The sequence below is a fragment of the Rhinolophus sinicus genome, chromosome 14, assembly GCF_057876585.1.
Source record: "Rhinolophus sinicus isolate RSI-liver-muscle chromosome 14, RSI-T2T, whole genome shotgun sequence".
Classification (NCBI taxonomy): domain Eukaryota; kingdom Metazoa; phylum Chordata; class Mammalia; order Chiroptera; family Rhinolophidae; genus Rhinolophus; species Rhinolophus sinicus.
This window is the reverse complement of record NC_142514.1, coordinates 70,007,529-70,032,272: the sequence shown is the minus strand read 5'-3', so window position 1 is coordinate 70,032,272 and position 24,744 is coordinate 70,007,529. Positions and strand designations below refer to the sequence as shown.

Here is a 24,744-nt window from a genome sequence, read left to right as displayed (position 1 = left end):
TTCCTGTTTCTTAACTTTGAAATAAATTAATTTTATTGGTCTACATATGGAACAGGAAAATATATTGAACAGGAAAGTGTTAGGCTAATGGACTAACATTGTATAGCAATTGTAAGAGCAATTGTATAATGGACTAAAACAGTGGAGTCCAAATATATAACTTAGTGATTGTCTGGTTAGATCCAAAAGTAAAATTTAGAAATACTAGTGGAATAATGAATGGCAATTGCATGTCTTTTCAGCCAACTTCCGTAGATATTATTTCTTAGGCTATTTATTTAATAGACAAATCGTGAGTGTCCAGCTTGATTAATTATCACAAAAATGAACATGTGTGTTTAACTACCACCCAGGTCAAGAACTAGAGAATTGCCAGCTTTTCAGAAGTCTCTTCATCATTCCTCCCACTTACTACCTCCTCTCATCTCATCACTGTCCTGAGTTCTAACATCACAAATTAGATCTGCCTGGTTTTTAACTTTATACTAATGAAATCATACAGAATGAATTATTTTGTTTGGCTTTTTTTGCTCAACACTGAGAGATTTGTCCATGTTGTTCCATGTAGCAGTATTCTAGACATTCACTTTTGTCACTGTATAATATCTCATTGCATAAATATACTAATTTATTTATTCATTCTACTGTTCATAAACATTTGGGTTATTTCCATTTGAGGTTATTATGAATGAAATTGCTATATACCCTGTTATAAATGCTTTTAGTGCATTGCTGGGTGACTATTATAATTTATTGTTCATACCAGGACACTTTTGAGAATGAAAATAGGACACATTAGTAAACATTTATCAGCCTGTTAATCTGTGAGGTTTACTTTGTTTTGTCTTTTTAAAAAACATGAGCCTGTACATTGTCTTGTAACAGATATACTCTCAAAATTGTCTGAAGCAGTTTTGACACTAACTATATCATTATGGTCATAGAAAAAAACCATAGAACATCTCATTTTTCTTAACTGATAGACTTCATTTTGAGGAATAGCCTTAGGTTTACAGAAAAATAGAACAGAAAGTGCAGAGATACATACGTATTCTCAGTGCCTTCCCCCAGTTCCCCATTACTAGCATCTTCTGTTAGTGTCGTACATAAGTTACAACTAGTGAGCCAATATTGATATTAACAAGCCCATATTGACATTAGGTTTCACTCTTTGTGTTGTACATTCTGTAGGTTTTTACAAATGTATAGCGACATGTATCTACCATTACAGTGTCATACAAAATAGTTGTACTGCCTAACAATCCCATGTTCCATCTATTCATTCCTCCTCTCCTTTTGAACCTCTGGCAACCACTGGTATATTTATTGTCTCCATAATTTTGCCTTTTCCAAATGTCATGTAGTTGGAATCATGCAGTATGTAGCCTTTTCAGGTTGACTACTTTGACTTAGTGATGTGCATTTAAGATTCTTCCATATCATTCCCACTCCCACCCCCAATCCCCTTAGCAACTTAATATTAAACTGCTTAACAATTCCCCATACCTCCTATGCTCTCTTTGAGCACACACTTCGTCTCTAATGGGGCTTTTCAAATGTGTGACACCATGAGATACTTTCTAACCAGAAAGAATAATTGATACAGACTCAGTCATTTGGAGAGAAACCAGGACCCTATTCAAAGACCTGGAAAGGGCTCCACTCTTAGGAAAGGTATAGTAAAGGTATATTAGGGTGTGTGTGTGTGTGTGTGTGTGTGTGTGTGTGTGTGTGTGTGTGTGTGTGTGTTTTAGAGCTCCTAAGATTCCCTAGAGATGGTCTTTGAGCCCTGTCTGAAACTGGAGCACAATTACAGTAAAACTTTGCTGTTTTAAACTTTTCTACTGAGAGAGCCTAAATCTGACAGAGGCAGTAGACTGATTGTAATAGTACCACTGTCTGATGAGCTAATTATGCAGAGTGTCTTTTGAAATATTAGCAGTGGTATCTAATCATTTTTAATACTTGAAATTCCAAACATAAAATTTTTAAATTTAATATTAAATGTTTTTATTTTATTTTATATAGCAAATATTCAGCCTAAAATTACTAATCTAGACAAGAAACATCAAGGCATATTAGAGGCATTTTATCAGCATCTCATTGTCATCAGCACTGATTCTAAATTGAATCATGTCTTACTGTAACAGAATACCTCCTCACGCTCCCCCACAAACACACACACTCATCCATGTGTGTTTCTCTCTTATGACGTTGAGTTGTTGTATTAAGTAGTTTTTCTATCAAGGCCGGTAAGCCAGAACTATAGCCCTAAGGGTAGACATGTTATTTCTTAAAAGATTATTAGTCTATCACCTGGATATAAAGCTAATCCTTGGAATAAAGTTTGAACTTCAAGGTTGACATTTGATAGGAGGAAGACGAAAGAGGGTTCTGGCTCCGTTTTATACACACACGTTCTTTCACTTGGATATAGACTGAGATGTTGAGATGTCTAAAATTGGATGGTATTCCTCAGTGATGAAGCCCTTGAAAACACTTACCGCACGGCACCTGGACATTAAACTAGATGGTGAAGGTGTCTGTAAACCCCAAAGAAAAGGTCATATTTAAAAATGTTTACTAACCTCATGTGGTTCTTTATACTTTGATTTTCTTTTTTTCCCTAGTTGGTTTGTGTGTCCATATTTAGGCCATTGTATTTTTAAAGTGTGACAATGGCCAGTGTGATGATGGCAGTGATTAATTAACAAGAAATCCTTAAGTCCAAATTTATTTACCCTTGCCAGATTTTCTTAACATGATCCTAAAGGAGTGAATCCTAAATATGATCTATTTAGAGAGTGTTTCTCAAAATGATATCTGTTGATTACCCTCTTCAGAATCACGTAAGATGCTTGTTTAAAATACAGATTCCTGAGCCCCACCTTCTGAATCCAAATGTCTAAGAGTAGAGTTCAGGAATATATATTTTTTGAAAATAGTAACCCCAGCATGGTTGTAACACATAACAATATTTATTAGTTATTAATCTAGAGAATTAGGAAATCAGAAGGGTGCTCTTAACCTCACCAACATTCTCAAAGAAGTACAGACTTCAGAGCAATTACTTAGTAGAATAGCCAGGGAGATCATCTCTCTGGTAGTTGTAGCTCTTATAGCTGATGTTTGGAAAGTGCCAAATCTAATTAATACTTAAAATAAGTTACTTTTAAATGTTATAGAAACTAGAAGACATTCATTGGAATGAAACATTTTATAACACAACAGGTTTGTTACTTCATTACATATTCCTGTCAGAGAATAAAATAATTTGAAGGACAATATTAGATTATGTATTATATTTTTCTAAAAGATCTTCTAGTTCAACAGGCCAAAGTTATTTTATTAGGTTGGTGCAAAAGTAATTGTGGTTTAAAAGGTTCAAAATAACTGCAAAAACTGCAGTTACTTTTGCACCAGCCTAATATAATCCTTTTTTAATTTGCTTCCAAATGTTCCAGGGTTGGAGGGACAGGGTGCTATGTTGAAACAAAAGTGGCCATAATTTGATTTTTATTACAGCTGAGTGATGACAACATAGGCGTCTACTGAACTATTCTCTGTATTTTAAAAAGTATTCCATAATAAAAAGTTTCAATTAACAAAAATGGGGGGAAAATGTGTAGAGAAACCCAAACTTTTCAGGCAGTGTTTTGAGGATGTAAATTCCTACCACCTTTCTGGAGGACAGCTTAAATATAGACATCAAGGCTCTTAAGAATGTTGAAACTTTGCACTATATTTTGTACTCCCAGCTATAAGAAATAATCAGGCCACTCTGCAGAACTGTGTGTTCAAAAATGTTCATGGCAGTGCTATTTCTAACAGTGAGGCAAAGGAAACCTAAACTTCCCAACAAGAGGATTGGTTAAACAGATTATAGTACATTTCTAAATGAGATACCATGTAGCCATTAAAGAATTATTACACCGAGAATAACCGTGTTTCCCCGAAAATAAGACCTAGCCGGACAATCAGCTCTAATGCACCTTTTAGAGCAAAGATTAATATAAGACCCGGTCTTATATTATATATATTATATTATACTATACCCGGTCTTATATATAGTATAGTATAGTATAGTATAGTATAATGTAATACCGGGTCTTATATTAATTTTTGCTCCGAAAGGTGCATTAGAGCTGATTGTCCGGCTAGATGTTATTTTCGGGGAAACACAGACTGTATGATGTTGTTAAGTGAAAAAGCAGCATATAAAACAATATGTGTAGTGGCCAACCCATTTTTGAAAAGTATAAAAGATTAGAAAAATCATCTTGAAAGATATATTAAAATTAATTGGATTATCTCAGGATTGTGGAATTTATTTTCAAGATTGCCTTATTTCACATGGTGCATATATAACAAGTACATGACAAAACTAGAATTGTACTAAAGAGAATTTTTTGACATACAGTAGCTTTTTATGCCTTTAAGTTCTCTGTGAAAATACCCATACAAAAAGAAGTACAAGAAATCATTGACAATTTTGTGACAGTATTTGTTTATGATTTTGCATCAGTCTTTGATATTGTTCCATAGTTGGAGAGGCTGCTTCTAAAACAAAAAGAAAATTGGGAGACTGGCTTGTTCGTACAACTTTGACTTAACTCAGTTAAGTTAAAAATTAGAGCTGGTAATACCAAATTCTTAGTATTGGCTACCTATAAGGAATGGAACTGAGGAAGCAAGGAAGGACTTCCCATTTTTAACTTCATACCTTTTTTATTACTAAATTTTAGTTGAAACATTGTTTTGAAGTGTTTTTAATTTTAAAAAGTTTTTAGTTATGCACATAATTTGAAGAGTCAAAGAGTAGTTAAAAGGGTTTTGCAAAAAGCCTATCTTAGACGTGACTTTTGCAGTTTCTTGGAGGCATCTGTTTTCAACTTTTAACTATTAATTCTTGATTTTTCCATTCTAGGCATAATCTATTGGCATTTTTACATGGGGAATGATTTATCTCTTTTTCATTCTGCTCATCTTCACCATGAACACACAAACTTTCTGTCCCTCCTTCCTACTAATATAATATAGGCATACCTTGGACATATTGCTGCTTCGATTCCAGGCCACCACAATATAGCGTGTCACATGACTTTTTTGTTTCCCGCTGTATATAAAAGTTATGTTTACACTATACTGTAGTCTACTGAGTGTGCAGTAACATTATGTCTGAAAAAATGTGCATACCTTAATTTAAAAATGCTTGATTGCTAAAACTTGCTAACCATCATCTGAGCCTTCAGCAAGTCATAATCCTTTGCTGGTGGAGGGTCTTCCCTTGATGTTCATGGCTGCTGACTGAGCAGGGTAGGGTGGTGGTTGCTAAAGGTTGGAGTGGCTGTGACAATTTCTTAAAATGAGACAACAAGTTTGCCACATCAATTAACTCTTCCTTTCATGAATGATCTTTCTGTAGCATGCGATACTGATAGCATTTTACCCACATAAGAACTTCTTGCAGAATTGGAGTCAGTCCTCTCACCCTGCCACTGCTTTATCAACTGCTGTGTTTCCCCGAAAATAAGGCGTAGTAGCCAGACAATCAGCTCTAATGCATCTTTTGGAGCAAAAATTAATATAAGACCCAGTATTTTATATTATATTATACTCAGTCTTATAGTAAAATAAGACCGGGTCTTATATTAATTTTTGCTCCAAAAGACACATTAAAGCTGATTGTCCAGCTAAATCTTATTTTCAGGGAAACACGGTAAGTTTATGTAATATTCTAAATCCTTTGTTGTCATTTCATTAATCTTCACAGCATCTTCAGGAGTAGATTCTAGCTCAACAAACCACTTTCTTTGCTCATCCATAAGAAGCAACTCCTTGTTCACTGAAGTTCTATCATAAATTGCAGTAATTCAGGCACATCTTCAGGCTCCACTTTCAATTCTAGTTCTCTTGCTGTTTCCACCACATCTGTATTTACTTCCTCCACTGAAGTCTTAGACCTCTCAAAGTCATCCATGAGGTTTGGAATCAACTTCTTCCAAACTCCTGTTAATGTTGATATTTTGACCTCTTCCCATGAATCATGAATGTTCTTAATGGCATCTAGAGTGGTGAATCCTTTCCAGAAGGTTTTCAATTTACTTTGCCCAGATCCATCAGAGGAATCACTATTTGTGGCAGCCATAGCCTTATGAAATGTATTTCTTCAATAAGACTTGAAAGTCAAAATTCCTTCCTGATCCATGGGCTGCAGGTGGATGTTGTGTTAGCAGGCATGAAAACAACAGCAACCTCATTTACATCTCCATCAGAGCTCTTGGGTGACTAGGTGTACTGTCAATGAGCAGTAATATTTTGAAAGGAATTTTTTTTCCTGAGCACAGGCAGAGTAGATTTAGCATAATACTTAAATGCCCTAGGATTTTCAGAATGGTACATGAGCAATGGCTTCAACTTAAAGTCCCAGCTGCATTAGCCCCTAACAAGAGAGTCAGCCTGTCCTTTGAAGCTTTGAATCCAGACTTTGGCATCTCTCGCTGGCTATAAAAGTCCTTCCTACATGGCATCTTCTTCCAATATAAGGCTGTATTGTCTACATGGAAAATCGTTGTTTAGTGTAGCCACCTTCATTAATTACCTTAGCTAGATCTTCTGGATAACTTGCAGCTTCTGCTTCAGCACTTGCAGCTTTACCTTGCACTTTTATGTTATAGAGATGGAACCAACCTCTGATAGCTTCAAACTTTTCTTCTGTAGCTTCCTAAGCTCGTTCAGCCTTCATAGAATTGAAGAGAGTTAGGGCCTTGCTCTAGATTAGGCTTTGGCTTAAGGAAATGTTGTGGCTGGTTTGATCTTCTATCCAGACCACTAAAACTTTCTCTATATCAGGAATAAGGCTGTTTCGCTCTCTTATCCATGTGTTCACTGGAGTATAGCACTTTTAATTTCCTTCAAGAACATTTGCTTTACATTCCCAGCTTGGCTAACTCTTTGGCGCAAGAGGCCTAGCTTTAGGCCTGTGTCAGCTTTCAACACACCTTCCTCACTAAGCTTAATCATTTCTAACTTTTGATTTAAAGTGAGAGCCGTGCAGCTCTTCCTTTCACTTGAATACTTAGAGGCCATTATAGGGTTATTAATTGGCCTGAGTTCAATATTGTTGTATCTCAGAATAGGGAGGCCCGAGGAGGGGGGCGGGTGACAACCAGTCGGTGGAGCCGTCAGAACACACACACTTATCAGTTAAGTTCACTGACTTATATGGGCATGATTCATGGCGCCCCAAAACAATTACAATAGTAACATCAAAGATCACTGATCACACATAGTGAATATAATAATATAGTCATGCATTGCTTAACAACCTTCTGAGAAATGTGTCGTTAGGCAGTTTCGTCGTTGTGAGAACATCATAGAGCGTGCTTACACAAACCTAGATGGTACAGCCTACTGCACACCTAGGCGATATTGTGTAACGTATTGCTCCTAGGGTATACACAGCTGTACAGTGTGTTACTGTACTGAATACTGTAGGCAATTATAACACAATGGTAAGTATCTGTGTATCTAAACATATCTAAACAAAAGTTACAGTAAAGATACAACATAAAAGTTAAAAATTGGTACACCTGTATAGGGCACTTACCATGCATGGAGCTTACAGGACAGGAGGTTGCTCTGAGTGAGTCAGTGAGTGGGTGTGAGTGAATATGGAGGCTAGCACATGACTGCACTGTTGTAGACTTTACAAACACTGTACACCAGCATTACCACAAATACATGAGTAATGCATTGCGCTACTATGTTACAATGGCTATAATATCACTAGATGATAGGAATTTTTCAGCTCCATTCTCTTACGGGAACATATGCAGTCTATCGTTGCAGTACAGGACTGTAATGAAAAAGTTTGAAATATTGCAAGAATTACCAAAATGTGAAACAGACACAAGTGAGCAAATGCTGTTGGAAAAATGGTGCCAATAGACTTGCTCAGTGCAGTTGCCACAAAGCTTCCATTTGTAGAACATGCAGTATTTGTGGAGTGCAACAAAGCAAAGCACAATAAAACGAGTTAGGCCTTTGTAATGATTTTGGGTATATTAGTATTGGGGATCCTCATCCTTAGTTTACATTTCCATCATGAGGTCACTATAAATTCACAGTGCAGCATCACGCATACAGGTCCTTAAGTATGCAACTTCTCAGGCCTCTCCTCTGGAGTGCAAACCGAAGACAGGCCTGCGAGGTCTTGTTTTTCACAACTTTCCAAGATGGTCTCATCAGGGAAGTGGTTTTTTTTGGGGGGAAGGGTAATTTATTTTCCTGAGTCATTTATTTTAAACACCTTTATTGAGATACAATTTACATATCATAAAGTTTTTCCATTTTAAGTGTAAAATTCCGTGGCTTTTAGTATATTTACAGAGTTGTGCAACCATAACCACAATCTAATTTTTGGAATAGATTTCTAATTTCTGTCACCCCAACAAGAAACCTCATGTACATTTTTAATCACTCCTTTTTTCCCCCCTTCTCCCCCAGTCCTATACAGCCACTAATCTACTTTCTGTCTCTATAGACTGGTCTGTTCTGGACATTTCCTGTAAATGGAATCATGCAACATTGTCATCTTTTGTATCTGGCCTCTGTGACTGACCTTAATGTTTCTGAGGTTCGTCCATGTGTCAGTCAGTACTTCATTCCTTTCTGTTGCCAAATAGCATTCAGTTGTAAGGAAACAATGTCTTAATAGGATTATTTTACCTGATACACTTATTCAAATGATTTTCTTAGTTTTTTCATTTTCTCTTAGGTGTGTTTTCTTCTGTGTAACTTTCCTCTAGTTCCGTGTAAATCCCTTGTTACATGTTAATCTCTTCTATTCAGACAATTTATTCACCTATTAATTTCACCTTCTTGAAGAAACCTTTCCTATGACCTGCTCCACTTCTTCATTGAGGACTGGATGCCTCTAAGTCTGTAGCTCAGCTGTTATCTCAGGAACTGTTTTTATCATTTCAGGGATTCCTTTGCCTCACTTTTGCATTGGACTTCCTTTTTCCTGTATCCAAAACACAAAGATGTCTTTTTCTTTCTTGAAGTACTTTAGTTTTGTGGAACATACCACTTACCTTTCTGAAAGAAAAAAGAAAAAGAAAAAATGATTCAGGGGAGATAAACTGTGATAAGGTTTTATCTGATTTTAGTTCTTGTGATTGACCCAAAAGAGGGTTTTTTTGTTTTGTTTTGTCTTTGAAGCTTTTAACTCATATTTTAGCCTCACAATGAATTGATTGTTTGAGTATAAAAACAGTTTAAGATAATTACAAATTTTAAAAATGTAGGTTAGAAATTATTTTTTCTCAGAATTGTGATGGCACTGCTCTATAAGTTGAGAAGTCTGATACCATTCTGATTCGTGATGTTTTATATAAAGCACATTTTTGTTTCGAGCTGGATGCTTTATTCTTTTCTTTGTTCCCAGGGTCCTAAAATTTCATTGTGATATACCATGGTATAGGTCTGCTTTTAATGCATTGTCCTGGATACTTCATAGGCTTTTTCAGTCTCAAACCTCATGTCTTTCAGATCAAAAAATTTTATATCTAAAATCTTTCTTTAGAGTATCCTGTTCTTTTTACATGGATGCAGTATCTTCAGAGAGAATAAATTTTTTTTCTTCTCCCCAAATAGTCTGGTTCTTCCTAGTTGCCCTTTTTCTGGCTTCTCTTAGAACTTTCCTCAAATGTCTGGTAATATTTGACTCTACTCAGACTTTAAGACTGGAGAGCTTAAAAAGCTGACTGTTCTGACTGGCTGGGTAGGTTTGCTCTGACATCGTTGTAGGGTGACCTCACTGAGACCGTTCTGTGGGGCATCAAGATTCACCAAAGAAGAATGCCTCTACTTACAATTCCAGAGAGTCCTGGTGCCTCTTTTTTCCTTGGTGAATCTCAAAAATACTTCCGGGCATATTCAGTGACTTTAAAACCTATGTCTGATTGCACCTGGAAAAACAGTACTTTATTTTTTTTCCTTTTCCATGATCTGCATGTATAACTGTCATTTCACCAAGTAGTTTTTGTTGTGTCATGACGCTATTATTCCTATAGTCTTTAGCCAAAAATTAGAAAAGACAGTGGGCCTCAGAAGGGTATGTATGCTAAGGTATGTGTGTATACTTGCAAGACAGAGAGTTAGGAGCTTTTGTCAAATTCCTGATCCTGCGCTTGACCCAAAAGAGATGTCAAAAACAAACAAAACATTTCCCAGAGCAGTGGTCCTTTCCCAGGGGTGTGTATCAAAATGATTCAGCTTTGTTACACAGAGACATTCCTAGACCCTGCTGGAGAAAATTTCAGGAGAAGATACTGAAACCGACTGCTCCTTACAGGATGGTGGAGTTGGCGCAGACAGCTTGGCTGTACTGCTGACAGATGGCGTCCATTTGTATGTACCAGACACACACAGGCAGATGTTCATAGCTCAGGAGCACTTTTGTCCTGAATAATTAAAGAGTTCCATTTCAGGCAAATCAACTCCTTTCTGACTCAGCCCCATTTGGTTGGAACACAGGATATACCACAGTGATTATCAAACTGAGTATGTCAAAATTTCCTGAAATCCTTGTAAAAAAAAAAAAGTAGATTCTGGGGTTTCACTCTTTTTGACTCCTTAGATCTGGGGAACAAGTCTATACTTTTTAATAGGCATCTTCTGTTATCCTGCTGTAGGTGATCAGTGGTCCATATTTTGAGATACCCTAATCTAAGTTTGCTACTGATAATATCCTTGCAAGTTTTTGTGAGGGGGTTGGGTTGAGAAGGTTGATTTTCTGCTTTTTGTTACTTTTTAAGTATATTAGCTCCTAAAAGTGTAGTCACAGGGATAGGCAGTATAGCTCTTAGATCCAGGCAACCAAGACTTTGCACGTTAGAGAGCCCAGCTCTGGTCTTCCAGCCAAACCCCTCTTCTCAGGACTTGGAGGCCCAGAGGACATCCCTACCTGAAGTCCCTCCCCTCTTGGACCACACTCTGGGTACTCAGTACCCTGGATTCCTTGCCCGGTGTCCACTTTTGGGGCCTGGACAGGCCTCCTCCCTCTCAGGACCAGTGTGCACACCCCTAGGTCCAGGGGAGAACTAAGGGATAGCTTCAGTTTTACCAAACAGCCCCTTACCTTCACTGTTTCTTATGTATTAGCAGTTCTCAAATAAAGAAGCGTTAATTGTTTCTCCTTTGACATTGGGGAAATATAGTTAGTTTTATATAATATTTGAGGTCACTCATTAACATCTGATATGTTTTAACTGCGATAAATGTTGTTAGAGCAGAGGAAAGCTACAGCTTTCCAAACTGGGAAGTTGTGGTTCCTCTGCCGTACTCCTCCTTTATAACAGCCAGGAAGGAGGAAGACACGTGTTCCATGTTATTTCTTCAAAAGGGTCTGGGGAAAAGAGAGAAAGGAAGAGATTAACTGACATAATTTAACACTCGGAGCTGTAAATCATGTGTTGCAATGCGGTGCTAGGATGTTGCATCAGAACGTGGCAGTTGTAATGCAGTGGGTATCACAACCATGGGAGGTCTGTATGGTGCTCGGCACCCTTTCCCTAAAGGTTCAACTCCAAGTTGATATCCCTTCTGCTCTGCTGAAGAGAAAGGTGTTATTTCAATCATTGTACCTCCCTATAATCTGCTTCTCTTGGCGTGGGGCACAGGAATTTCTTTATGGTTGAAAGTTTGCCTGAGGCAGACATCGCTGTCCTGGGTCCCAGCATCCCTCTTATTTCCTGTTGTCACATACCAGCAGGGAAGTCCTAAGGTTTCTTCACATCTTCCTGGAAGTCTGTAGGGAAAGCTAGGAGGTATATGGCAAAGCTGTAATGTCTTTACTCTCAGAACCGTTAGTTTTGAAAGCGCATGTAATATTTCCTGAATATTTCACATTGCCTTTATCAAGATTTGAAAGATAGTCAGTGACCAGGAATTTGTCCAAGACACAACATTGAAGGTTGATAATAACGATAAGACTCGGAGATATGGAGTACATTTCAGCAAAATTCTTGATAGTCAAGGTAGATTTGCGTAGTTAATTGTTTTTTATTGTGGTTTTGGATTTTTTAAAAAACTCTCCTGCTTTATTCTAAGATAAAAGTCATCGTGTATTGGAGAAATTAAACAAGTGACAATATCAAAATCAATTTTTGTATTTAAAACATAAACTCTTGAGGACGGCTGGTGTTTTAATTACATGGTAGTGGGAGTAGTTGTCTCCGTGCAGGTGGATTTTGAAGGAACTTAGGTGAAGAAGTGACAGATAATAAAGAAATCACCTTAAATTCTGATCAAAATGGTTTTGGAGAATGTGGTTTAGATATGTGACAACACTGGGTTTCTCAGTATTGGAGTCTAGAATTAGTCAGACTTGCCCACCCAGTAATAGGAGCATTTGCTCTCCACAGCCCTTCCCACATGAGGATCTGGCCTGTAAAACTCCTGGGAGAGAGAAACAGAGCCTGGTTCCTAAAGGGAAAGGGAAAGAGCTGAGCAATACATGCCATTCCTCTCCCCTACTCCATCGTGAGAGAAGGCGCTCCTTCTCCCTGGGGAGCAATAGGGGAGAGAGAAGGCAAAAGTGTTACACAGTACTGGCATTCCCCCACGCAGAAGGAAATACCATTAGTGGGAAGCATTCCTCCCTGAGTTATAGTGGTGTGGTGGGTTTTAGGGTATTATAAAAGGATGCAGACTCGGCACATTTTAATGATTTGTAAATCATTTTCATCATTCACTGAATTATGGAGACATGCTCTCAAGACAGTGTGTGTGGTAGTTCAGAGCATCATCTTTAAGTCTGTATCTTCTAGAGATGTACACTGAAATATGAGGTGTGATCAAAAAATACGGTGAATGTTTAAATTTTAAAAATGTATTATAGTAAAAGACACATTACCATTAATGTTCCTCAAAATACTTCCTCTCACTTCAAACACACTTATCCCATCATTCTCACCACTTTCTGAAGCGGTTCTGGAAGTCCTCTTTTGTGAATTTAGTTGTGCTGTCATGGCTGCCTCAGTGTCCTGAATCGATTCAAAATGTTGACCTTTCTTGGTCATTTTGACTTTGGGGAAGAGCCAGAGGTCTCTTGGTGTCAGATGTGGTGAGTAAGGTGGATGAGGACACACTGTAATGTTTTTATTTGACAGAAATTGCCATACCAGAAGCGATGTGTGACACAGAACCTTTTTGTAATGATCAACAAATACGGTGAATTCTGCTACTGAATGCCATCCAACAGAAAGGCAGGGATCTTCAATATGGGAAGAGACACATCAAACCTTAGTAACAGTGTGTGACAAGTTTCAACTTTTTCAGTGCATTCAGTTGGGTGTGAGCTACAATTGAGAGAAGGTGTGTTTTAAAATGTGCTGTAAATCATGGATCACGAACAATGCATTAACATGAAATGGGCAAACAATTTCATCTAACATCATGACAACATTCCATGTCACATATCGCTTCTGGTGCAGCAATTGCTGTCAAATAAAAACATCGCAGTGTGTCCTCATCAACCTTATTCACCGGATCTGGCACCGTGAGACTTTTAGCTCTTCCCCAAAGTCAAAATGACCATGAAAGGTAAATGTTTTGAATCAATTCACGACACCAAGGCAGCCACGACAGTGTAACTAAAGACACTCACAAAAGAGGACTTTCAGAACTGCTTCAGAAAGTGGCAAGAATGATGGGATAAGTGTGTTCAAAGCAAGGGCGAGTATTTTGAGGGGGATTATTAGCAATGTATCTTTTACTGTAATAGTTTTTTTTTTTTTTAATTTAAACATTCACCATATTGTTTGATCACACCTCGTATTTATCGGTGAACTGACAGGATGTCTGAGATTTACCTCAAAATAATGCAGGAGCTGGAGAGATATAATGTAACATTATTATCCCTGCTGTGTTAGTTGTTGAAATTAGGTGGTGGGTATACCTGGGGTTAATTATATTATCTCTAGTAAAATGAAGGTTCAATTTGAATCTAAACTTTACTATTAGTTATGTGTCCTCAGCAACGTTGCTCTGCCTGAGTTTCTATTTCCTAATCTCTGAAATGAAGATAAGAAAATCTACCATATAAAACTGTTGTGATGATTCAATTAAAATAACAAGTTATATGCCCATTACATAATACACAGGAGTCACTCAAAAACTGATAGTTACTATTATATCTATAAATGGAAAAACATTAGGGTGTTGTCTTCCTTAAACATGAAATGTTTGCTTTCTTGCACCGAGGAGGAATATTGTTTCCCCAGTTGAGTATATTAACTTGGATTTTGTTTTGACAGCTCAGGTGCCTAAAAGGCCAGAGGGGCTTCTCAGGCCAACCCCCTTTTGATGGAATCCACATCGTCAACCATTTAATAGGAGATGATGAATCATTCCATTCCTCTGATGAAGATTTTCTAGATAATTCCCTACAGGAGAGTGGCGTTGGTTTTCCTTTGCACAGAAAATCCGGCCCGATGTCTTTGGACCCCACTGTGGCAGATGGTAGTGAAAGCGAAACAGAAGACAGTGTGCTGGAGACCAGAGAGACCGATCGAGTGGCTCAAAAGGAGCGGCGCCCAAGGAGGAAAGAGTCATACTCAACCACTGTCTGACCATCACTGTGAAATAGACTGTGGATTTTTTTAAGGGATCAGTTATCATATGATTATTAAGGGTTTTTGGAACATATCTGTTTCATATGTACATATATATATTTTTTTCAATCTTATCTGCCTTTTTATCTTTGCCAAATCTTCACCACTGACTTTCCATGGCCATAAAGTATACTGGAATATGGTTAATGGGAAAAATAAGGTTCTAACAGTATTACTGAATATTAGTGTTTCTTGTTTAGAAAATGCAATTATATCTATATATGGGAACCATTTTGAAGTTCGGAACTATGGAAAATTGAATTGTCTTCAGACAAAACTGCTCTTGTGCAATATTTTATGCTCAGTAAACAAATTGTATATTTATGTTTATCAGTTTGTTTTCAGGGCAGCTGTCTACAGACATTTGACCAAGTCCAACATCTGATTTATGTTGTGTTTTTGAACTAGGGATTTTTTTTTTTTTCAATTAAAATAACTGCTTTATTAGTGGGCCACTGAAAGTTCCAAAACACAGTATCTTTTTTCCATTTACTTTTATAAATACAAATTAATGGTTATCTAGCTTGAGAGTTTTAAGTTTTGTTTGAATTTCTAATTTTTATGTGCATATGACACTTCCAATATATTGCTTACCAGTCAGAACAGTAGATTAACTGCAAATATATTGTCTTTTTGTACATAATTTATAAATCCTCATCACCCGACATTGAACATCATTTTATATGGAGACTGTACATGTTGCAAAATGGCTGCCTTTGGCAGTTCTAACAGGACTTCTGTAAATATAGGTTAAAATTGAAAATAAAAACAAACACTAATATTTTAATAGCTTTAGTATTTTGATTAGCATTCAACACTAGCGAGTTCATAACTTAAATGATACTTGTTCAGAAACACTATTGGTGAAATCTTTTACTTTGTGTGTATGTAACTAATAAATTTTCCATAATTAAAGAGGTTATAGCACACATTACTTAGTGCTAATATTCTACTTAGTATAATTTAAGCAGTGGACTGAAGTCCAAGATATACAACAGTTGTATCTGCAAATAATCTATGAACATTATCTTCAGATTCTCTATTAACTAATCTATAGATAAAGCCATAAAAATTCTATCCTACCAGTTCTTCCTTTTTTATCATCTAGACTATTTTTCCTAGAAAACTGAAAGCCTATCATTGATGAATTGGAGGAAACACTCAAATTACACTTGCACTATGGGAAAACAGCAAGAATGCGTTGACTGGATGCTTCCCACTCTCGTTTTCATCAGCAGCATATGGAAAAAAATAGCCTTCAAGGACAAGAGGGGAAAGTAGAATTCAGTATATATGGAGATACAATTTTGCACAATATATAGCATGCAGAAAAAAAATGATATGAATGAATGGAGTGTAAGAGATAAAAACAGTTTACCGTCTAAAACCAGGAGTTAAACCATGGACTAGGCTTTTCCAGAAAGCCCTTTGTAGTTATTTGCTTGAGAAACAAAATTGAAAACATGCCTGCTGTGTCCATAGCACCAGGCTAAATTCTACTGGTTAAGTAGCCTGTGGTCACAAGTTAGTAAGTAGCAGAAACAAGATTTTAATTCAGATCTCTCTGACACCAAAGCATTTGAAAAGGTTCAGCTGATGAATTTCTCAATTCCCTGCTTTGCGAACAATGAATGTGATTTAATAAATTTGATTTAAATGAGTCTCCTGAATATATATAGATATCTGTGTATAGATATATAACTATCAACACTCATAAACTCTACACAGTTTATGAATTAGATACTCCTAGAATTGTCTGACTGCTGCTTTTCGGACACTCTTTTTTTCCCCGGGGTCCTCTACTGTCAGCCTAGAGGCTGTTGATGCCCAAGTGAAATGAGATGATTCATGCAGGGCCACGTGATTGCTTCGACCTCCGCATCAAGAAATCTGAGTGATCTAGACAACGGGTCAGCCAATTCCAGCCAGCTGGCCGTCTTCATGTGACCCACAAGATAAGAGTGGTTTTTACGTTTTCAGATACTTGAGGGAAAAGAATCAAAATAATAATATTTGGTGTCCCATGAAAATCATATAAAATTCAAATGTCAGTGTTGATAAGTAAAATTTTATTGGATACAGGTTTATCCGTTTACATAGTGTCTGTGGCTGCTTTTGTGCTACAGTGGCAGAGTTGAGTAGCCTAAAATATCTACTATCTGGCTCTTTAAGGCAAAAGTTTGCTGACCCTTGATTTAGATACTCTAAAAACTAGGTTTATTTCAATTGGCCTCAATAGAAGATTGAACTATTTGCTTTTGCTGTTGAGCTAATGGTTTATAAACCTAAAATTTTCTAATGGATCTTAGAACTATTTAAAATGGGAAGTGTGCAAGCTACTTTATATCATGAATTCTTTGACACACCATGGACAAATTTGGAAGGATAGGTGTATCTTCGGAAATGGAGAAAGAATTCCAGAATCCTAGCAGGTTCTTTATGTATCGCTGACTGTTAGGGCATGCTTTGTCGAGTCATTGTTACAATTTGATTTTACAAGTCAGAACATCTGTCTAAATCGTGTTTGAATTCTAAACTTGGAAAGGTATTCTTAGAGAATTTCCTAAGTACTATTTCTGGTTAGGACTTAGGTGTTAAAAGAATCATGGTAAGTAAAACTTAATTCGTTGATACTCTTGTAATTTGTTTGGACAATGAAAAACAAAAAACAATCTTCTCATTCAAGATCTTTAATTCAAATACTCCTTAGAAGGGTTTAAAACCTTCCTGGATACTATGGTCTGATTTGACTCCATTACCTTCAAATTAAGACTTAGGCATTGGACAATATTTTCTTGATAGATTTTAATTAGTCTCTGGTATTTTGTGTCATTCACAAAATACAAAGTTGAGGAATAAACAGAATTGAGGAATACTGAGGAGTGGGACAGAAGTGAATAAAATAATTTTTTAAAATTCACAATAAAAATAAAAGAACTTACTCCCTTGGGATAGTTACCTTCCTGGCATTATTGCCATCATGGGTTGAAATGCTAAGAGTCGAGCCTTACAAGTGACCTGAATAAAATGGAAATTGCGTTGTAGTGACGAAACAGAGCCCTTTAAATCAAGAAAATATTTCCACAGCCTTTTAAAAAGTTAGTGGTAATTTTTATCTGCCTGAAAAAAGAAGTCAAATATGTAATTTACATAATTTCTACCCTTTTTATTGATAAATATTAGGCACTCAATGTTTGATGACTAATTGAACATCAAGTCCCAACTAACTAGCTGGCTATTTTGGAAGAAAAAAATCCAACTCTTTCTTGGCTCTGAACATACCCTCCAGATAGTGCCTTTGATTGAAAACAAAGTCTAGACCTTTTTAAGTATTTTATTTCTGATATCATAAGAAATTATTTGGCCCCTCATTCTCTTTTATCTTTTACATAATGCACTATAATTTTCAGATTTAAAATTAAGTATAGGAGTTGTGTTTTGGTAAAGCCCTTTCATGGCCAGCTTAATTGTAGTACCACACGTCGACAGCTAACCTTTCAGAAATCAATGGTTTACTTTATTAAAATAATGAACTTTAGCGAGAAAGTTACTGCTGCTCTATCATTCACAAAACAGTAAGGTTTTTTTAGTTAATTTTAATTCATTTACTGAAATTAAAATTTCTGATTAAAAGTGGAGTGGATGCTATTTATAATCCAAGTTTTTTACATCACATCCATTGAGCTACCTATCCCTTCCTTTCACTCCAAAGAAGAGATGATAGACTAATAATACATTAGACATGCTATAGAGATGCGAAATTATAATGTATTTCATTTTACTGTTGGAATTTCTTATTGTAACATTGTATGATAATCTGAAATGTTTACTTGTGCCTTTGCTTTAAACAATTAAAATTTTCCATTTTATAAGAATTTTTGTTTCCTTAAAATATTCAACTTTAAAGGGGAGATGTATCAAAACACTGTAAAAACTGCTTGGCCTAACATCAGATATTCATTAGTGAGGTTTAGTGGGTACAGAGACCATATCCACCCCCACATATAATAAGTGCCAGACAGAGAGCCTGGTACGTGATATTTTTCAACTTAATGAAAAGCCACACATCTAGATTTGTTATTCCCTTTAGGAATATGCTAATTTTTTGAAAATACTAATGACAATATTTTCATCTCACATTGTATTTTAGGTTATTAAATTAACTAGTAACTAATTCAATAAATATATTTGAATATATATAATCTGGATATACATATAGAGGCTATTATAAAAAGAAAATTATGCCTTCTGCATCTTTGTCACAATGTTCATATTATTTAGTTCAGAGTAGTTCGCTACATGTTCTGCTTTATTCCCAAAAGGATCGAAGGCACTTTATAAAGGTACATGAAATGTGACAAGGTTTCTCTACTGTGGCACTATTGACATTTGGGGCCAAAGTATTGCAGGTGGCTGTCCTGAGCACTGTAGGATGTTCGTAGCATCCCTGGCCTCTAGCCACTCGATGCCAGGAGCACAACCCAAAACGTCTCCCTCCAGTCATTACCAAATGTTCTTGGTAAAGAGGGACTGAGAATGAAAATCGCCGCTGGTAGAGACTCTGGTATAAATTTAGAAGTGGGTCAAAAAACAAAGAGTCACTAGGACCAAAACTAAAACTATATATACCTACTAAAGATGAATCACAAATTTGTAGTCAAAACCTGAACCACAATGAGGTGCTACTTCATCCTTATTAGGATGGCTATTTCAAAACAAAACAAAAAAAAAACAGAAAATAACAAGTGTTAGTAAGGATATAGAAAAATTGGAAACTTGTGCTGGGAATGTAAAATGGTGCAGCGATTATGTAAAAGTTTTGGCAGTTCCTAAAAATACCTAAACAATTACCATATGATCCAGCAATTCCACTTCTAGATATATACTCAAGAGAAAGCGGGGACTCAAACGGGTATTTGTACACCAATATTCATAACAGAATTACTCTGGCCAAAAGGTGGAAACAATACATGATCATCCACAGAGGAATGATCTATATTGATGAAACCTGGACAAATCACAGAACCTAATGGCCTCCTTGCTGCTCCTTGTTTACCAGACTCCCACCCAGGGCCTCGCCCTTCCTGGAATGGCCTTCTGCCTCATTCCCTCCTGGTCTCTGCTCAAGTATCTCCTGCATAGGAGGCCTTTTCTGACCCTTCTTTTAAAAATGGGATAGCCACTATTGAAAACAGTATGGCAGTTCCTCTAAAAATCAAAAATAGAACTACCTTATGACCCAGCAATTCTATTTGTGGGTATTTATCCGAAGAAATCCAAACACTAATTCGAGAAGATACATGCACACCTATACTCAAACTGTCAATTAAGTGTGAGGCTAAAATATGAGTTAAAAGCTGCAAGGAATTAAAACAAAAAAGCCCTCTTTTGGGTCAGTCACAAGAACTGAAATCAGATAAAATCTTTTCACAGTTTATCTCCCGTGAATGTTGTTGTTTTTTGTTTGTTTTTTTCCAAAAAAGGTAGGTGATATGTTCCACCAAACTGAAGTACAGCATTCTTTACAACAGCCAAGATATGAAAGCAACATAAGTGCCTATCAAGAGACGACTGGATAAAGAAGATGTGGTACATATATACAATTTAATATTACTTGGCCATAAAAAAGAACGATATCATTTGGGACAACATGGATGGACTTAGAGAGTATTATGCTAAGTGAAATAAGAAAGACAACTACCATATGATTTCACGTATATGTGGAATCTAAACAAAAATAAACGAACAAACAGAATAGAAACACTCATAGATACAGAGAACAAGCTGATGGTTGCCAGATGGGAGAGGGGTTGGGGGGCTGGGTGAAAATGGTGAAGGGATTAAGCAATACAAATTGGTAGTTACAAAATAGTCATGGGGATGTAAAGTACAGCATAGGGAATATAGTCAATACATTGTAATAACTGTATGGTGTCAGGTGGGTACTAGATTTATCGGGGTCACCACTGTGTTGTACACTTGAAACTAATATTGAAGGTCAACTATGATTGAAAAAAATAAAATAAGAAGCCCCTTCCCAGCTTTATTCTTCTGTATAGCATCCTCGACTGACATCCTATGCATTTTACATCTTCGTTTGTTTTTGTTTGTCTACCCACACCAGAATGTCAGCTTTACTTTTGTCTCTATCCCCAGTATTCAGAACAGTGCTCAACTCACAATATTTGTTGCATGAGTGAATGAATAGTTAAATAAGTCACTGTGCCTCAGTTTGTTCACTATTAAAATGGGATAAACAACATCTGTGAAATACAAATGTCAGTGGAAAACCCAGGCTCTCAATGCAGCCAGTCTAGCTCCAGAGTCCTCTGCTGCCTGAATACTGCTTTAGCACCAGGCGTCAGCTGTGCACCGCTGAGGCGGCAAGGATGAACCAGACCAACTCCTGTCCTCACACACGGAACGAGCGATACAAGAGTACAGATACACAAATCCCATGGGAATTCACAGAGTACGTCCAGCTTGGGGGAACGTCCCCTTTCCCCTCTCCCTGCCCATCCTAAAGTTTCACCCTGCACCAGGGCAGGGCCCATGACCCGTCACAACTGTTCTGAATGCTCCATGGTCTCCTGTCCAATGACCTGCTCTTACATAGATGCTAATGCTCCTGACTTGGGTGTATGGCGACATCTCTCCCTCCAGATTTTATCAAAGACTTCTAGAAATGAAGCCCCTTAAACCAGCGTGTACGCTTTCAAGCCCAGAGAACCTTGTTCTTATGTCCTCCTGAACTGACCCTTAGAAGGTAGCTGCCACTGTGTCCACAGCCAGATGGGCAGCTGCTGTGTCCTCATGCCCTTGTCACCCAGGACGGGTCACCTTATCAGAGACTTGGAAAGGGTCTTCTCTGCGGCTGCGCTCAGCGACAGGCCCGGTGGGAAAAAACGAGTTGACTTTAAAGTGTTGTTTCTCTGATTGTTTTTGAAAAAAGGAAATGCATACTGTACACATGAGAGCCTCCAAGGCTGAGAGATGCTGTGGCCGTTGAGGTGCACCTGGGGGCTCCTAACTGTTCCCGGCCTCTGCTCAGGGGGCGGGACCGGCAGCCACTGCACACAGCCCTTCACAGCCAACCTGAGCCAGCCAAGCATCGCCAGTCAGGTCCCTGTGCCTCCAACCTCTTCCCCTCCCGACCACGGGCTCCTCTTCCTCTCCAGGCAGAGATTTTTCCTGCTCTCTGCTGTCACCTCTGGCCTTCCCACCCCAGGACTGGACTAGGCGTCCCTCCTTGGAGTTTGCTGTACTTCTACCTTGATGGCACACTTGTGTGTGGACCTGCCTCACCCCACCGAGCTGCCTCTTCCCCGTGGGTCAAAGAGACGACCTCTATTCCCCACTGCCCTGCATCGTCTCCTCTGTTTTATGTGTCTCAGGGTCCAGCCTCTGTCCTTGGACCCTTCACTGGAGCTCAGGACGGGGCCCACTGTGCTCCATTTACAAGAAGTTGTAAAACCTTTGGTGCATGAATAAATGCTCATCTCTGCAGCCTCGTAACTACCAGATAAGAGTCTGGTCAGGCTTAGGCGGCTCAACTTGAAAGTCTCTGAGCCATATCCCTCTCCCCACCCTCCTGAGCCAGCCCAAGCCACTACCAGAACTGCAAAAGCAAACTGCCAGGTGAGAAAGTGGAAAACCAAACAACGGGGACTTGTGGTGTGAAGCATACATTTATAAATATACAAGAAAATGTCATGCATTTCCCCCACTTAAGTCTTAGTCAATTCAAAGACTAAGGCCAGATCCAGCTCTGCCCCTTTCTGGCAAACTGCCTTGCATTTGTGCTCTTTGGAGGGACGTTCCTGGCAGGCAGCTCCCCTAGCCAATGCTGGGATTTGAGTAATCACAGGCCCAAGTGGGGTGTGTGGGAAGGTGTGTTGTTTGGTCTGGCTCACAGCCCTTGACACACTGTAGCTATTTTAAATGTATCCCACAGCCTTTCATTTGCTTCACTAATTTCTCTAAAATAGAATTGTTTATTTGTGGGTCAAAACTGGAGAGGCTTCGTGTCCATTACCAAATCGCTCTTTGGCGAGACTGGAGACAATGCATGTACCAGAACCCAAAAGGGTTTGGCACGTAGCGAGTGCTCCATCAGTGTTAGCTAAGAGAGAGATCGTGCACTGCACCTCTGACTCCCCGGAACCAGTACAAGCCCCTCAGTAAATACTTACTGATTTGAATGTTCCTTCTTCCGCCTTGACTTCTCATCTGCACTCTAATTCCTTTTTTCCACTGTCTACATGGCATTTCCACAGAAATGGATTGTTTGCTGTGATGGCGTGACAGAATCTATTTCCTAGTTTCTGCCAGTGGTAACAATTATACTAGTTGTTGTTATTATCATCGTAGTCTAAAATCTCAGTGGCCTATTACATCATTTCTCACTCACGCTACATGTCCATCAAAAGCTGGCTGCCGCTCTGCTCTACATTGTTTTTACTCTAGGAACCAGACTGCTGAGCATAGCTGACTGTTACAGCAGATGGAAAAGTGATACGGTGAACGACATGCTGTCTCCCAAAGCTGTTGCCAGGAACTAACATACAATACTTCCAGGCACATTTCATTGACTAAGGTATGTCATATGACTAAGATTCCCCCAGGAAGAGGCAGCAAATACTTGGAAACATCGTACTCTGTGCCAATAACTATACTAAGGACATTTTTTAAATAACAGCTTTATTGTGGTATAATTCACACACCATAAAACTCAGCCTTTTAAAGTATACAATGACATCATTTTTAGTATATGTACAGAATTGTGCAACTATCACCACTAGTGGTAATGGTTCACACCAATTTCAGAATACATCAACATCAGAATATTTTCATCACCCCAGAAAAGAAATCCTATATCCATTAGTGGCCACTCTCTATTCTCTCCTCCCGTCAGTCCTAACTATTAGTAGGCAACTACTAATCTACCTTGTTTCTGTGGATTTGCCCATTCAGGATGTCTTGTATAAATAGAATTATATAATATGTTACCCTTTGTGGGTGTTTCATTTAATATAATGTTTTTGAGATGCATTCATCTTGTGGTATGTTTTAGGACTCTATTCTTTTTTTTCTTTTCTGAATTATACCCCAATGTATGGGTATACCACATTTTGTTCATTCATCAATTTATAAACATTTGAGTTGTTACTAGTTCGTTGCTATCATGAATGATATTGTTATGAACATATGTGTACACATTTCTATGTGGACAAAGGTTTTCATTTCTCTTGGGTATATACCCTGTTTCCCCAAAAATAAGACCTAGCTTGGACAATCAGCTGTAATGTGTCTTTTGGAGCAAAAATTAATATAAGATCCAGTATTACATTATATTTTATATTATATTTATTATACATATTATATTATATTATATTATATTATATTATATTATATTATATTATACTATATTATATTATACCCGGTCCTATATTATAGTAAAATAAGACCACATCTTATATTAATTTTTGCTCCAAAAGATGCATTAGAGCTGATTGTCCGGCTATGTCTTATTTTCAGGGAAACACGGTATATAGAAGCAGAACTTCTGGATCATACGGTAATTCTGTGCACCATTTTGAGGAGCTACAAAATTGTTTAAAGTGTCTGCTGTATTTTACCATCCCACCAACAATGTATGAGGGTTCAGATTTTGCCACATCCTCATCAACACTTACTGTTATCTGTCCTTTTAATTTTAGGCACCCTAGTGGGTGTGAAATGGTATCTCATTGTGGTTTTGAATTGCCTTTCCATAATGACTAATGATACTGAGCATCTTTTAATATTCCTATTGACCCTTTGTATTCTTCTTTGGAAATGTCTATTTAAATCCTTGCCCATTTATCAATTGGGTTGTTTTTTATTGCTGAATTATAAAAATTCTTCATACATTCTTTATACTTATAAATCCTTTATCAGATATATGATTTGCAAATATTTTTTCTTATTCCATGAGTTATCTTTTCACTTCATGGTGTCCTTTGAAGCACAAAAGTGTTTAATTTTGATGAAGTCCACTTCATCTATTTTTTTCTTTGGTTGC

The 24,744-nt window shown here is 37.6% G+C and overlaps 1 protein-coding gene across 4 annotated transcripts in view; it reads left to right on the top strand.

The window, feature by feature from the left end:
* The window catches only part of EVI5 (ecotropic viral integration site 5), a 223,954-nt gene extending 205,398 nt beyond the window's left edge, over window positions 1–18,556 (top strand). For 3 of the 4 annotated variants that reach the window (XM_088791322.1, XM_019752853.3, XM_019752838.3), the window contains one exon: window positions 14,325–18,556. In XM_088791322.1, coding sequence (XP_088647448.1) covers window positions 14,325–14,639 — 315 coding nt within the window. In that variant the 3' untranslated portion in view covers window positions 14,640–18,556. The remainder of the gene's footprint in view (window positions 1–14,324) is intronic. The other variant, XM_088791325.1, reaches the window with a different exon arrangement.
* Window positions 18,557–24,744: the final 6,188 nt, after the last annotated feature.